Source organism: Lepidochelys olivacea, assembly GCF_965140295.1.
Source record: "Lepidochelys olivacea isolate rLepOli2 genome assembly, chromosome: 21".
Taxonomy (NCBI): Eukaryota; Metazoa; Chordata; order Testudines; family Cheloniidae; genus Lepidochelys; species Lepidochelys olivacea.
In genome coordinates, this window is record NC_140431.1 from 16,392,284 (window position 1) to 16,408,938 (window position 16,655).

Genomic DNA, 16,655 nt, shown 5'->3' on the forward strand with positions numbered 1-16,655 from the left:
TGTCCTTGTTGAACCTCATCAGATTTCTTTTGGCCCAATCCTCTAATTTGTCTAGGTCCCTCTGCATCCTATCCCTACCATCCAGCGTATCTACCTCTCCTCCCAGTTTAGTGTCAAAGAAATCAAGTACATAAGAATGGCCATACTGGGTCAGACCAAAGGTCCATCCAGCCACGCATCCTGTCTGCTGACAGTGGCCAATGCCAGGTGCCCCAGAGGGAGTGAACCTAACAGGTAAAGATTTAGTGATCTCTCTCCTACCATCCAGCTCCACCCTCTGACAAACAGAGGCTAGCGGCATCATTCCTTACCCATCCTGACTAATAGCCATAAATGGACTTAACCTCCATGAATTTATCTAGTTCTCTTTTAAACCCTGTTATAGTCCTAGCCTTCACAACCTCCTCAGGCAAGGAGTTCCACAGGTTGACTGTGCACTGTGTGAAGAAGAACTTCCTTTTATTTGTTTTAAACCCGCTGCCCATTAATTTCATTTGGTGGCCCCTAGTTCTTATGGGAACAAGTAAATAACTTTTCCTTATTCACTTTCTCCACACCACTCATGATTTTATATACCTCTATCATATCCACCTGCCCCCCAGTCTCCTCTTTTCCAAGCTGAAAAGTCCTAGCCTCTTTAATCTATCCTCACATGGGACCCGTTCCAAACCCCTAATCATTTTAGTTGCTCTTCTCTGAACTTTTTCTCATGCCAGTATATCTTTTTTGAGATGAGGAGACCACATCAGTATGCAGTATTCAAGATGTGGGCATACCATGGATTTATATACAGGCAATAAGATATTCTCTGTCTTAGTCTCTATCCCTTTTTAAATTATTCCTAACATCATGTCTGCTTTTTTGACTGCCGCTGCACACTGCGTGGACGTCTTCAGAGAACTATCCACGATGACTCCAAGATCTCTTTCCTGATTAGTTGTAGCTAAATTAGCCCCATCACATTGTGTGCATAGTTGGGGTTATTTTTTCCAATGTGCATTACTTTACATTTATCCACATTAAATGTCATTTGCCATTTTGTTGCCCAATCACTTATTTTTGTGAGATCTTTTTGAAGTTCTTCACCGTCTGCTTTGGTCTTAACTATCCTGAGCAGTTTAGTATCATCTGCAAACTTTGCCACCTCACTGTTTACCCCTTTCTCCAGATCATTTATGAATAAGTTGAATAGGATTGGTCCTAGGACTGAACCTTGGGGAACACCACTAGTTACCCCTTTCCGTTCTGAAAATTTACCATTTATTCCTACCCTTTGTTCCCTGTCTTTTAACCCGTCCTCAATCCATGAAAGGATCTTCCCTCTTATCCCATGACAACTTAATGTACATTGATTTAAGTAGATTGGTCAGGCATGATTTCCCTTTACTAAAACCATGTTGATTCTTCCTCAACAAATTATGTTCATTTATATGTCTGACGCAAAAAAAAAAGGAGCACTTGTGGCACCTTATAGACTAACACATTTATCTGAGCATAAGCTTTCGTGAGCTACACCTCACATCATCGGATGCATGCGGTAGAAAATACAGTGGGGAGATTTTATATACACAGAGAACATGAAACAATGGGTGTTACCATACACACTGTCACGAGAGTGATCAGGTAAGGTGAGCTATTACCGGGCGGGGGAAACACCTTTTGTAGTGATAATCAAAGTGGGCCATTTCCAGCAGTTGACAAGAACGTGTGAGGAACGGGGCGGGAATAGTTTTACTTTGTATAATGACACATCCACTCCCAGTCTTTATTCATTTAGTTTCTCCGCCATGGCCTTATCGTCCTTGAGTGCTCCTTTAGCACCTTGATCGTCCAGTGGCCCCATGGGTTGTTTGGCAGGCTTCCTGCTTCTGATGTACTTAAAAAAAAATTTGCTATTTCTTTTTGATTCTTTGGCTAACTGTTCCTCAAATTCTTTTTTGGCCTTCCTAATTGAATTTTTACACATCATTGGCCAGTGTTTATGCTCCTTTCTATTTTCCTTACTAGGATTTAACTTCCACTTTTTAAAGGATGCCTTTTTGCTTCTCACTGCTTCTTTTACTTTGTTGTTTAGCCACGATGGCTCTTTTTTGGTTCTCTTACTATGTTTTTTTAATTTGGGGTATACCTCTAAATTAAGCCTCTATTACGGTGTCTTTAAAAAGTTTCCATGCAGCTTGCAGAGATTTCCCTTTTGGCACTACACCCTTTAATTTGTGTTTAACTAACCTCCTCATTTTTGTGTAGTTCCCCTTTCTGAAATTAAATGCTACAGTGCTGGGCCATTGTGGTGTTTTTCCTGCCACAGGGATATTAAATTTAAGTATATGACGGCCACTATTACCAAGCAGTCCAGCTATATTCACCTCTTGGACCAGATCCTGTGCTCCACTTAGGACTAAATCAAGAATTGCCTCTCCTCTGGTGGGTTCCAGGACTAGCTGCTCCGAGAAACCGTCATATTCAGGGGACACCATCACAGGGCCTAATAACATCAGCCACACTATCAGAGGCTCGTTCACCTGCACGTCCACCAATGTGATATATGCCATCATGTGCCAGCAATGCCCCTCTGCCATGTACATTGGTCAAACTGGACAGTCTCTACGTAAAAGAATAAATGGACACAAATCAGATGTCAAGAATTGTAACATTCATAAACCAGTCGGAGAACACTTCAATCTCTCTGGTCACGCAATCACAGACATGAAGGTCGCTATCTTACAACAAAAAAACTTCAAATCCAGACTCCAGCGAGAAACTGCTGAATTGGAATTCATTTGCAAATTGGATACTATTAATTTAGGCTTAAATAGAGACTGGGAGTGGCTATGTCATTATGCAAGGTAGCCTATTTCCCCTTGTTTTTTCCTATTCCCACCCCCCCTCCCCCCGACGTTCTGGTTAAACTTGGATTTAAACTTGGAGAGTGCTCAGTTTGGATGAGCTATTGCCAGCAGGAGAGTGAGTTTGTGTGTGTGTGTGTTTCCGGGGGTGGGGGGGGGTGAGAAAGCCTGGATTTGTGCTGGAAATGGGCCACCTTGATTATCATGCACATTGTAGGGAGAGTGGTCACTTTGGATGAGCTATTACCAGCAGGAGAGTGAGTTTGTGTGTGTGGTTTTTGGAGGGGGGTGAGAGAACCTGGATTTGTGCAGGAAATGGCCCACCTTGATTATCATACACATTGTGAAGAGAATTGTCACTTTGGATGGGCTATTACCAGCAGGAGAGTGAGTTTGTGGGGGGGGGGCGGAGGGTGAGAAAACCTGGATTTGTGCTGGAAATGGCCCAACTTGATGATCACTTTAGATAAGCTATTACCAGCAGGACAGTGGGGTGGGAGGAGGTATTGTTTCATGATCTCTGTGTGTATATAATGTCTGCTGCAGTTTCCACAGTATGCATCCGATGAAGTGAGCTGTAGCTCACGAAAGCTCATGCTCAAATAAATTGGTTAGTCTCTAAGGTGCCACAAGTGCTCCTTTTCTTTTTGGTGTCAAGAAACTTTCTCTCTGCATCCCATCCTGAGGAGACAGGTACCCAGTCAATATGGGGATAATTGAAATCTCCCCGTTATTATTATTATTGTTTTTTTTTATTTTAATAGCCTCTCTAATCTCCCTGAGCATTTCACAGTCACTATCACCATCCTGGTCAGGTGGTCGGTAATATATCCCTACCGCTATATTCTTATTATTAGAGCATAGAATTTCTATCCATAGAGATTCTATGGTACAGTTTGATTCATTTATGATTTTTACTTCATTTGATTCTACGCTTTCTTTCACATACAATGTCACTCCCCCACCGGCATGACCTGTTCTGTCCTTCCGATATATTTTGTACCCTGGTATTACTGTGTCCCATTGATTATCCTCATTCCACCAAGTTTCTGTGATGCCTATTATATCAATAGCCTCATGTAATACGAGGCACTCTAGTTCACCCATTTTATTATTTAGACTTCTAACATTGGTATATAAGCACTTCAAAACTTGTGTCCTTTTAGCTGTCTGTCATTACACGATGTAACTGAATGGGACTCTTCTTTATTTGACTGTTTATGATCAGACCCTGCCTGTATTTTATCATTTTTCATCCTCTCGTCCTCACTAGGACATAGAGAATCTCCATTAATAGATCCTCCCCAAAGGGATGTCTCTGTCTGAACCACATGCTCCTTTGCACCTGTCGGCTTCCCCCAGCCCTTAGTTTAAAAACTGCTCTAAGACCTTTTTAATGTTAAGTGCCAGCAATCTGGTTCCAGTTTGGTTTAGGTGGAGCCCATCCTTCCTGTACAGGCTCCCCCTTTCCCAAAAGTTTCCCCAGTTCCTAATAAATCTAAACCCCTCCTCCCTACACCATCGTCTCATCCACGCATTGAGACTCTGCAGTTCTAGCTGTCTAACTGGCCCTGCGGGTACATAGAAACACATAGCACCTAGCAAAACTTCATAACCTCACATACAATGATAGCGCATACAACTAACGAGATATTAATGTTTAATAGATGAAGACTTTTAGAATGATACCTCCCAAGGCATACTTTGTACAAAACATATATGTATATGACAGTGGTGAATATGGGGGTGTCAGGGTGTTGCTTTGGGGCACAGAGTGTCACAGAGGTTAACTCAGAGGGTCGCCCTGGAAGTCAAACGCTGCTGACCCTCCTAGGGCCCTGGGTCAGAACTTGGTGGAGTTGGTGGGCCAGGGTTCCCCTACCACTTCCCCATGACTGAGTGGATGTTAACCCCTCGGCCTCCCAGCCCACCAAGGACCCTATGACACTGCTCCTTTTAATTTCCATTTCACTGGCCTACTCAATTTTGAATACTTCCCCTTTTTCAAGTTAAATACTACTGTAGCAGGTTTCCTTGGTATTTCCCCCCTACAATGATGTTAAATATAATTACATTACAGTTGCTATTACTAAGCGGTTCAGCTATATTCACCTCTTGGATCAGATCCTGTGTTCCACATACGACTAAATCAAGAACTGCCTCTCTAGCTGCTCCGACACATAGCCCCTTGCTGCAGCAAACACCCCTCATTCACCACTCGCACAAAACAACACAAAGCTCCCTGCACAACACACACACTCACCTACCCTCACTTATACTTACCATAAAACCATAAACTTGAGCAGCAAAGCCGCAGCTCAGAGCTAGTAATGGAAAGAGGGATGTCTCTGTGTATCTACTATGGCATAATTTAGAGGTGTCTAGTAGATGGGGTACTGGGCTGGAAGTCAAGACACCTCTGTTCTTTCTCCAGTTCTTGCCTGCTGGGTGGGGTTGCCAACCTTCTAGTCGCACAAAACCAAACACCCTAGCTCCACCCCTTCACTGAGGCCCCACCTCCAACTCACTAAATTCCCCCTCCCTCAGTAGCTTGCTCTCCCCCACCCTCACTCACTTTCACTGTGCTGGGGCAGGGGTTTTGGGTGCTGGAGGGGATGATGGCTCTAACTGGGGGTGCAGGCTTTGGGGTGGGGCTGGGGATGAGGGGTTTGGGGTGCAGGAGGGTGCTCCAGGTTAGGGGGGTCAGGGCTAGGCCATGGGGTTGGGGGTGGGCTTAGCTTGGGTGGCTGCCAGTCAGCAGCACAGCGAGGGGGAGGGGGAGCGAAGGCAGGCTGCCAGCCTGTCCTGGCACTATGCTGCATGCACCCCGGAAGCAGCCAGCAAGTCCAGGTCCTAGGTGGGGGGGCAGGAGGTGCCACGTGCTGCTCTCGCCTGCAGGCACCATCCCCCCAGCTCCCATTGGCCGGGAATTGGCCAATGGGAGTGCAGAGCCGGTGCTTGGGGCAGGGGCAGTGCACAGAGCCCCGTGGGCCCCCCACCTAGGAGCCGGACCTGCTGGCCGCTTCCGGGGCACAGTGTGGAGCCAGGACAGGTTGGGACCAGCCTGCCTTAGTGCCACCGCACCACCAACCACACTTTTAATGGCCCAGTCGGCGGTGCTGACGAGAGCCACCAGGGTCCTTTTCGACCGGGTGTTCCAGTCAAAAACCAGACACCTGGTCACCCTACTGCTGGGTGACTTATGGCCAGTCCCTTCCCCTCGCTGTGCCTCAGTTTACCCTCCCACTCTGTGCCTAGGGTTGCCAATTCTGTGTAACCCTTCTGCCCGTCAGAGTTGGCAGCAACAAGGGCCGGGTTCAATATCTAGGGGTTCCATTCCAATAACACAATGCAAACCGGCTCGAGCCCCCACCCAGTGACCTGGGACCAATATATACCACCCCCGCTGGGCGCCTCCAAGAGGCAATACTTCCCCTCTCGCAAGCACATAGTCTGAGTGTAGCAAAAGTCTTTTAATAACAGAGAGAAACAATGTGGCATTATGTTGGGGAAACACCACCAACAGGATTCATAACACAACCCATGAGCAAAAACAACCCCACCCCAGGCAAATTGGGGCATGCCCTTTTCCCTTTGGTTCTTGAGTCCAGCAACCCCAAATCACCCAAAGTCCCAAAAGTCCAATGCCCCAAAAGTCTCTGTCCCTGGTCAGGGCAGCCCCAGAGTTCGAAAGTTTATCGGCGGAGCTTTACCTCCCAATCTGGGTGGAAATGGGACGGGGGTAAGAGGCACCTTACGTGATCTGAAGCTGACCGCCCCATAGCTCCATAGCGGCGCTCCGCTCCGCCAGCCGCCCCACGAACTCCTTCGCTCAGCTGCGCTCCGCTCCGCCAGCCGCCCCACGAACTCCTTCACTCAGCTCCACGGCCCACAAGCAGCTCCTGCCATCCACACACTGCTCCGCATCGAACTGCTTCACCAGCCGTCCCGCAAATTGCTCCACAATATATCTTCAGGCTCCCCCACTACTTAACACAACACTCAGTGATTTCAGCTCTTAGGTGAATTCAGCTTATAGTAGGGGAGCCCCAGTGCTGGTGCACTGTCAGCCCAAAGTGAGCTCAGCAGCCTATAACTAGACTTCTAATGAAATCAAAATTAGCTCTGATATTCCACAGTGGAGAGAGGAGGAAGTGCAATCAGCATGTAAGGCCCTCACCAAGGGGCCCATGCCACCAAGTATTAATACTTGTCCCCAGCCCCTCTCCATTCACACAGTTTTGGAACCCATGACCCTTGCCTAGCGAGTGCTACTTAGTTGATGGTGAATCCCTCCATCATAACAAAAGGCCACGTACAGTTCCAAGCACAGTTCCCATAATCAGGGTAATAGCAATTTATTCTTCCTGCCCCAATAACAGAGACACTGGGGATCCCACAGCAGCCAAAGTGACCATTTGGGCAGCTATGGTCTCATTCTAGGCGTGGTGGGTGTGCCTATGCAAATGAGATCGGCCCCTGAAGTTCTTTTCCACAACTTGCCACACCTCACCACCAGATGTCAGGGTGGAGCTCATCCTGACACTGCTTACATCTGGTTGGTTTCACTCCGTGACATGACCTGCCATTAAAAATTCAGCTTTGATTCCTTGAGACTCCAGGACAATCCTGGAGCTGTGGCAGTGCAGACCGCGAGCTCTTTGGGACAGGGACTATCTCTCACTGCGTGCGTGCCACGCCGACACAGTGCGGCCCTGATCCCAGCTTGGGTCTAGGCCTGGTACCAATAATCAGTAAATTAAAAAAATAATTGGAGTCGCCTATCGGTACTCGATTGAGGAGGCCTAAGCGCGCTAAGTCGTTTGATTGGCGTCGCCTGCCCGCTCGGCCTTCGACTGGCTGCGCCTGGCCAGCGCTTTCAGCGCTCGGCTGGTTCTGCCTGGCGGTCCCGCTGTCGCGTTGGCAGCGGGCTGGCCGGTGGTGGCGCATGCGCAGAAAGGACGGGGCCGCCCCTGTCTGTGCGATGCGGTGACGGGAGCCGCCCGGGACGCAACGCGGCCGCCCCTCCCCCCCCCCCGGCGCCGTCATGACCAACGGTGAGAGGCGGGCGTAGCCCGGTGTGTCCTCTCCGAGCTGGGACGCCTGGGTTCCGCGGGGGGGTCCCTCGGGCCGGGCGGCGCTGGCCGGGCTTCCCGGGCGGGGGGAGTGACGCGGGGCGGCGGGGAGGGGCCGGCCGTGGGGGGGCTGGCTGGGGGGGGGGAGTGATTCGGCGGGGCGAGGGGGGCTGGCCGCGGGGGGGGGGCTAGCCGGGGGGAGGAGTGACGCGGGGGGAGTGACTCGGCCGGGGGGGGGGAGTGACTCGGCGGCGCGAGGGGGGCTGGCCGTGGGCGGGTGGGGGGGCTGGCCGGGGGGGGGGAGTGACGCGGGGGGGGTGACTCGGGGGCTGGCCGGGGGGGGGAGTGACGCGGGGGGAGTGACTCGGCGGCGCGAGGGGGGCTGGCGGTGGGGGGGCTGGCCGGGGGGGGGGAGTGACGCGGGGGGGGTGACTCGGGGGCTGGCCGGGGGGGGGAGTGACTCGGGGGGAGTGACGCGGCCGGGGGGGGGGGAGTGACGCGGCCGGGGGGGGGGGAGTGACTCGGCGGCGCGAGGGGGGGCTGGCCGTGGGCGGGTGGGGGGGCTCGGGGGGAGTGACTCGGCGGGCTGGCCGGGGGGGGGAGTGACGCGGGGGGGGTGACTCGGGGGCTGGCCGGGGGGGGGAGTGACGCGGCCGGGGGGGGGGGAGTGACTCGGCGGCGCGAGGGGGGCTGGCCGTGGGCGGGGGGGCTGGCCGGGGGATGGAGTGACTCGGGGGGGCGGGCGGGGGAGTGACGCGGCCGGGGGGGGGGAGTGACTCGGCGGGCTGGCCGGGGGGGGGGGGAGTGACGCGGGGGGGGGGTGACTCGGGGGCTGGCCGGGGGGGGAGTGACTCGGAGGGAGTGACGTGGCCGGGGGGGGGGAGTGATGCGGGGGAGCGGGCGGGGGGAGTGATGCTGGGGGGGAGTGACTCGGGGTGGCCGGGGGATGACCGGGGGCAAGGCCTGCTGCAGCCGCTGACCCTCGCCTCACCTCGCAGCCTACTCGCTGGACGGGGTGCTGGTCTTCGGCCTGCTCTTCGTCTGCACCTGCGCCTACTTCCGGAAGGTGCCGCGGCTCAAGGCCTGGCTGCTGTCGGAGAAGCGCGGGGTCTGGGGCGTGTTCTACAAAGGTAAGGGGGACTGCGAGGGGCCCTCAGCGTTGCAAAGCTCCCCTCACAGAGGGCGCAAGGCCACTTGCTCCGGGAAACCCGCTGGGCACCGGAGCGAGACACCTGGGTCTGCTCCTGATTCCCTGTAACTTCCTCCTTGGGGGAAGGCAGCTGCTGAACCTTTCCATCACAACCATCAGTAAAATGGGTCTGACACTTACCTACAACGCTTCGGTGTTACGAGCCTTAGGGAGGGTCATTCTGAGCAGTGTGCTGGAGATGCCACTTATCTTCATTTTGTCTTTCAGCTGCAGTGATTGGCACCAGACTTCATGCAGCAGTGGCTATATCCTGCATTGTGATGGCTTTTTATGTTCTGTTCATCAAATGAATCTCAAGGCTTCGGTGCACAAATCTGTTTGGGAGAAGCTGCTGAAAACGAGGACTTACCTGAGGCGGAGAGAGAGGTCAATATTTAATCTCTTTAAAGGAATGGACAGAGCCCAGTTTGGCGATGCCAAGAGGAAATGCCCCCATTACCAAGCCTCTTCCAAACCAAGAGAGAGACCCTCTGGTCTTCACAACGGCTCCAAGTTCTCTGTGCTTTCAGTAAAGTGAGAAGATGTTTTTATCTTCCTATCCCTTTATAAAGTAATCAGCAAAGATCACTTAATGTAGGGATGTACACAAATCAAATAGTCTTTCCTATAACATTATACAGTCAGTGTAAGGAAAACCTTGTGTTTTGTTTCACAGTTAATTGCTTGGGCCTACCAAAATAGGTACAGATTTGAGTTGGGCAGAACATAGATGGGAATGGTTTGCATTTAAGCTGTTTTTAGAGTTAATTTCTTTAAGTCCCAATAATTGTAGTAAGAACAGCAGGGGAGGGAGATACGTTGACCATAATGACACTCTTGTGTTAGAGCTACATATTTTGGGGCCTAAGACTAGGGAGATGATATCCCAAACTGAAATTTCTCAATAGGTAACAAAGTGAAACCCATCTAACATGGTTCTGAAGACTACCTTCTATATTCACATAAGAAGGTTTTCAAGCAGAAAGTAGATCTGGATTGCAATGGGCAGCAAATCACTGTTCAGTGATAGCAGTGTGTCGTTGGTGTAAACGTAGCACAAGATAGAGGTGGCTAGAAGAGTGGTGCTCATCACCCTGACATACTGTACAAATCATCCTTGTCCTTGAATGATGTCATGGATGAAAATGATTTAGAAGCCAACACAAGCCTTGATGTTTATACTAAGGAGGGAGGAGGTGGGGAGGGGGTGGGAAAACTATGTAACTAAACTTAATAGTAAAGATAATGTCTAAGCCACATTTTAACATCACAACTTGTATATTTGGAAAGTGCATAGATTGTTAAAGACAAATGCCGCCTCTACTGATGTTGTTCTGTATTTTATTTCCATCTCTAATGGGCCTGATTTCTCAATTTGTTTTTCACCTCTCTTGAGCTGCTCTCTCCAGCTTCTACACACCCAGATTGAAATGTAGGAATCAATCCCCTACAGTAGTTGCAGTGAAGGGATCACTCAACTAGTTTTTTGTAGCTTAGTTTTTTAAAATTCTCCATTGTTTATAAAATCCTGAATAAAAAACTTGCCAATAAAATGTCTTTCCCTACTGACTTTGTCCATTGTCATTTGGCAAAGGCTGAGGTATTCCCTTCCCAGCCTCACTTTGCCTTTCTAGGGGCTAGCACCCACTGGAGTCAATGGGAGTCTTTCCATTGACTTGGCTGGCTTTTGATAAGGTCTCAGTGGAATATGGAGTTTTTTATGTGCTACCTTATTTGTGCGCCTGTTTCACTAGTGTTGGCAGGGATGTGAATGGGTCTGGTTAACCATGTGCTGTCAAGAGCTGGGAGGGCAGCTCAGGGATTTGGTGTTGCAAACTGTTTTCTATCTGTTTAGGTTTTCATTTCCAGAGCAGTGGAGTTCTAGAACTACTTAGCTAAAAATGCCACCTGCATTCTATGTTGTATCACCTTCTTTTAAGCCCAGTGACCTGTCACCTTAAAAAGCAGCTGTTCAATGAATGTACACATGAGTTAATGGGACAACACTTCCCTGTGAAACATTCTCTAAGTGTGTGATGATGGGGACTCAATGTAGCTCCCATGAATGTAGGGCCCTGAATGTCAGGCTGGGGCTGAGGCAGAGGGTTGGGGTGCGGGAGGGAGTGTGGTGTGTAGGAAGGGGCTCAGGGCAAGGGGTAGGGGTGCAGGGTGCAGGAGGGGGCTTGGCAGGGGGTTGGAGTGCAGGAGGGGGTGTGGAGTGCGGGAGGGGGCTCCAGGTTGGTGGGCAGGAGGGGTGCGGGAGGGGGCTCAGGGCAGGGGGTTGGGGTGTGGATTGCGGACTCCGGCGCCGCTTACCTGGAGCAGCTCTGGGGTGGCAGCAGCGTGCAGTGGGGCTAAGGCAGGCTCCCTGCCTGCCTTGGCCCCATGCTGCTCCCGGAAGCAGTTGGTATCATGCCTTGCGGGTACCTCCCCCAAAGCTCCCATTGGCTGTGGTTCCCCATTCTCAGCCAATGGGAGCTGCGGAGGGAGGGGGGCAGTGCCTGCAAGCGAGGACAGCATGCAGAGCCCTCTGCACTCCTTCCCTGGGGCCGCAGGAACGTGGTGCCAGCTGCTTCCAGGAGCAGCACAGGGCCAGGGCACACAGCGATCCTGCCTAAGCCCCACTGCACTGGCAATCCCATGGGCTGGATCCAAAGCCCTGACAGGCCATAGTTTTCCCACTGCTGTGTTAGGGGGAGGGTATCAGACATTTAAGTTGGTGTTCTGAGGGACTGTGAAAGCTAAAGATGGTATAACATCCACAGTAGGTTCTTCTACAGCCCCCAGACCCTAATATCTGGGCACCGCATAATCTTTAATGTGTTTATCCTCACTCCCCCATGAAGGGGGGCAGTATGACTCCCATTGTACAGAGGGGGACCCGAGGCACAGTGCGACTAAATCACTAGCCCAAGGTCACACAAGAAGTCTGTGCCAGAGCAGGGACTTGAACCTGAGTCTTCTATGTTGCATGCTAGCACCCTGTCTGCTGTGCCACCCTTCCTCTCATACAGCCCCTTTCTACTTCTCTGATTTTGCCCCTTGGTGAATGAATGTGGTAGCTTCTTAATCCACTGTTTGGATTTGCTAAAAAGAACTCCAGTCCTCACCTAGAATGGAATCTAAACTGACCATGTTGTAGCAGAGCCTGGAAACCACATCCGCTCTCTCTAGTCTGGTTATTGGCTAGATGGAGCTTGTACTAGCCTTATGGCAGAGGGCACTGCAGGACAGAATTTGAGAGTGGGCTGACTATGCAGTTGAACAGATGGAGGAATTTCATTCAACAAAGTTTTAAGACTTACACCATAGAGTTTAAGGCTGGAAGGGACCAGCAGGATATCTAGACTGACCACCTCTAGCACCCACACACTAAACCCAACAACCACCATTAGACCCAAGTATTACAGCCCCCCAGGAGTCTAAATTAGTATATCCCTTCTCTGCTAACAAAACTAACATGTTCCCAGGTCCTGCTACAGCATGGTAGGGAGTTAGCATGTTCTAGCAGTTTGTTCTGGCCTGCACAGATGGGGTGACTGATGTAATGGAATTGGGCTAGACTGGGCCTGTGTGTGCCTGCATATGGCGTGATCTACTCTGCATAGACAAAACCAGAAATCACACAAGCTCTGGAAGCTATGTACCAAGTAAACTAGGAGGCTGAATATATTTATCAAACTAAAATGCAAATCACAGAAAAATACAGGAGGAAAAAACTGAATATTTAGAGCCAGAGAATTGATGGTGACTTTCCCTGGCCTTCCTGCATATACACAGATCTGGGCACTGATCTACCTCACATTTGTATTTGTGCAGCTTAGGTTTCCTGTCAGTGTCTCTAAAACAAGGCGATTTCACACTGTGGAGCTGCCCTAGGCACTGTGGACTTTGCCCACTCGGGTTTGGGACCGATGCTGGGAGGCGTTTAATGTACCTGCTGGTTCTGCAGACGGATTTCTGCAGCGTGGGTGAGCCAAGGGGATGTGTAAGCCTCCTAGTGTGTGACAACGTCCCCTCAGTCAAACATACAGTTTTTTCAGCTAATCCTCGTTTATGCGTTTTGTTAAAATCATGTTGTTCGCTGGAGACGCGGAGATTTCCCGGTGGCAGCTCACCCTGCCCAGGTCCCGGCTTGGGGCAAAAGGAGCGGGAGGTGAAAAGCCGCGGGCCACCGAAGAGGGTTGCGAGGAGTCCTCCCGGCCGAAGAGGGCGCCCGAGAGCGCCAGCGGCCCGTCCCGGGAGAGCTCTATGGAGGAAGCTGGGGCTCCCATGATGCAGTGCGGACCAGGCTGTATAAAAGGCGGCGCCGCGCGCGCGGCGCCTCAGCAGGGGAGCGGATGGCGAGTGAGTGCGGGGGGACGCGGGGGCGGGGGGACGGGGGGGTGCGTGGTGCGTGTGCGGCCCTGCTGGGAGCCCGGCTACACGCTGATCTTATTCGATCGGGCCGGGGGCGGCCGCCCGGCCCGAGATGAGAAGACCACTCCCGCGAAGCCCGCGGGCGCTGTGCGGGGAGCGGAGCTCGGAGGCCGCCGCCGGCCCGCCCGGCGCTCAGAGGTGATGAGTCGATCAGATAGACGAGGCCGCGGGGCGGGTCCGCGCTGGCCCGAGCCCCCGGCCCATGAGCATCGAGGCGATTCTGATCTGAGCCCGGCCGCGCGCGCGGGGGGGGGGGGCAAAGCGCCCGCTGGGTGCGCGCGCGCGCGCCTGGGGGTGGCTGTGCGCGTGCGTGTGGCTGGGTGCGCGCGCGGCGGGGGAGGGGGCGAGGCAAGTGCTGCGGGGGAGCCGCTGGAGGCTCTGTTCACGCCCCCCCCCCGGGGGCAGTAACGCCCCGGCCTGCCCGTTCCCCCCGGCTGGGCCGCTGTGTTCACAGGGAAGCGTTGGACCCTGGACTCCTGCCGTGTCCGGCCAGCCGCCCCCGCCAGGCTCGTGGCTCCATCTGTCCCTGGAGCCACATGGCCCTTACTCCCTCCCTAAGGCGTGCTGGCCGCTCTGGGCGGGGGGTCAAGCTCATAAAAAATACTGTAAATCTGCATTTAAACGGGGTGGTGGCGGCCTGTTGTTCTCCTGCCCCATTGGCCACAGGGTGATTTAGCTGCGATCTCCATCTAGGCTTCAACCCTGCGAATCTCAGGGGTGGAAGGGACCTCAGGAGGTCAGCTAGTCCAACCCCCTGCTCAAAGCAGGACCAATCCCCAGTTTTTTTCCCCAGATTCCCAACCCTGGGTTTAGCAGGCCAGTGCCCAAACCGCTGAGCTATCCCTCCCTGAACCTACAATGGTGGCTGGGCAGAGAGGGGCACGTTTCCAAGAAGGCTCATCATGCTGTGTACAGGAAGTCTGGCCCCTTAGTTTAGTGCTGTGAATGGAACTGAGCTTTCAAAATCCAGGCCACAGTGTGTTACTCTCCACTCCTTAAAATTTCCCTTGTAATCTCAGCTCCTCAAATGGTATGCGGGCTGGAGTAGCTTAATATTCTCCAAAAGAAAATAAATGATCCTGCTCCTAGGCTAATGGGTGACTGTAATGGGATGGCACAAGGTGGTCTTTGCTCAAAGCTCCAATGGGAGTTTATAGCTCTCAGTATTAAAACCACTTCAATGGCTCCAGCCTTTGATTATTTTCCCTGCATTTCTGGCCCTTCCAGGGCAATTGCTGAGAGTACAGGTTTGTTTTGGCACCCAAGACCATCCTGCTTGGCATGTGTGGCCTGGGGTGACTGGGCTGGTATCGTGGGTGTGTTGTGTGAACTCCCAGCACTGGGAGCGCAGTACCCTTGCGAGCTGACAAGTAGCTCAGGAGTATCCTGGGGATACTTGCTTTGCACACCCTAGTACAAACAGCTTGAAGGTAATGGGGGTGAGCTTACAGCAAATGTGGGGAGCAGGGCTGAAATGGGTGTGAAAGCAAGCTAGCATGGGGTGGAGAAACACAGCAATGCCCGTCGGCAGGTTTTCTCTGTCAATGGCTTACACACAAAATAACCCCCCACCCCCAATCACGAAAATGTAATGGTGTTATTAAAGGGGCACTGAAATCTAGCTCAGCTCAGCTCTCCCTCCCAGAGTGCTTTCAGTGGCCTCTCTGAACCCCTCTGGCACTGTCTGCTTCACTGGCAAGACCCCAGCAGGTGTCATTCTGACATCACACATACCATGAGGCCTGGTCCTATGAACCCGTCCCTAGGGCTGCAGCCCTTACGCAGGTGAGTTCAGTGGGACTGTCTGAGTAAGGGCTGATGAGTCTGATTGGCTGTAGTAATACCTTAGTCACCCACGTACAAGCAGGCGCAGCAGCCTCTTGGCGGCCTCTCACTGCGAGTGCTTCACTGCACCAGGAAAAGCAACTTGGGGGGCTCAGGCTGGTATTCCAGTTCCTACATCCCAGTTTTCAGCTCACTGTAATCCACAGAACTCTTGCTGAGCCTGAACACGGTGCCTGTTGCCGCTTCCCTCTAGGTGAACGTATGCCTGTTTCCTGCCTGAGCCCCAGAGGAATTCAGCTGCCCATCTTGCCTGCAGGGCTTGGGATACTGTGATGTGGGTTTCTCTCAGTCTTGCCTCTTGAAGCTGGTCCACGGTGTCTAAATAATGAAAGTTGTGTTGGGCCAGAGAGAGAATGATTCTAGCTCAGAAACAGTCAAGGTCCAGTCCCTGAGCACCAGTCACATTTAATTATCCAGAGATTGGAGGAGACCCACAGCAGAATACCCAATGGCCCAGGGGTTTGGGCAAGCTCCTGGGGTGGGAGATCTCTCTTCCAATCCTCTTCCTCCTCTAGCAGAGCAGGGAATTGAGCCAGGCCTAACTCCTGAAAGGGGAGCTCTGCGACAAACCCACAAGCTTGATTTTTCTTCTGCTGAGGTACGGCCTACGTTTTGGGTTGACATAGCTATGGTGCTCACAGGTGTGCAAAACCCCCACTCCGCGCTGCTGCTGTGCCAGGCTCACCCCCCGGGTACCCACAGCAAGGTGGATGGAAGAAAGTGTCCATCAGCCCAGCTCCTGTTCTTGGGGACAGAAACACGCACACACCCCGTTGTGGTGTTAGTCCCTGTAGGGCAGAGGTGCCTTAGCCCTGACGGGAGTCGGAGGTTAATGTGGCACTGAAACAGATTAGGGTGGTGAGGTTCACACCTTTTGCTGCTGTAATGTTTGGCTGGAGCTATGGTTCTGGAAGGCTGGTTAGCAGCCCATCCATCCTGCCGTCATCCTCTTCTATTGCCAAGAGAGGAACTTTTTTTTTTAATGGAAGAGTTTTTCAGACCAGTGAAGAATCATGTAGGGAGCCTACCATTGCTCTTTCCCTATTGTGCAGGCTAAGGCAGGGCTGGGCCAGCAATGAGTGTAGAGGAATAAACATGAGCTGATCGACAGCTCCAATAAACTGGTGTGTGGGAGTCTTGTTCTTGAGGCATACATGGAGGGGGAAATGGGCAGCTGCTCGTGTGAGCGAGGTGTAATGCAAGCAGGTGCTACAGTTGCATTTTCCACACTGGAAAGGTGCCTGAATTCTGACAAGCCTTATTGTCTGTCTCAATCTACGC

General features: G+C 52.1%; 1 protein-coding gene across 1 annotated transcript; it reads left to right on the top strand.

The window, feature by feature from the left end:
* The first annotated feature begins 7,747 nt into the window (after positions 1–7,747).
* On the top strand, positions 7,748–10,675 carry TMEM167B (transmembrane protein 167B). Its single transcript, XM_084611167.1, has 3 exons — positions 7,748–7,903; positions 8,920–9,051; positions 9,339–10,675. The coding sequence occupies exons 1-3, from the start codon at positions 7,894–7,896 to the stop codon at positions 9,419–9,421; spliced, it is 225 nt and encodes a 74-aa protein (XP_084467293.1). The 5' UTR covers positions 7,748–7,893; the 3' UTR covers positions 9,422–10,675.
* The last annotated feature ends 5,980 nt before the right edge of the window (positions 10,676–16,655 follow it).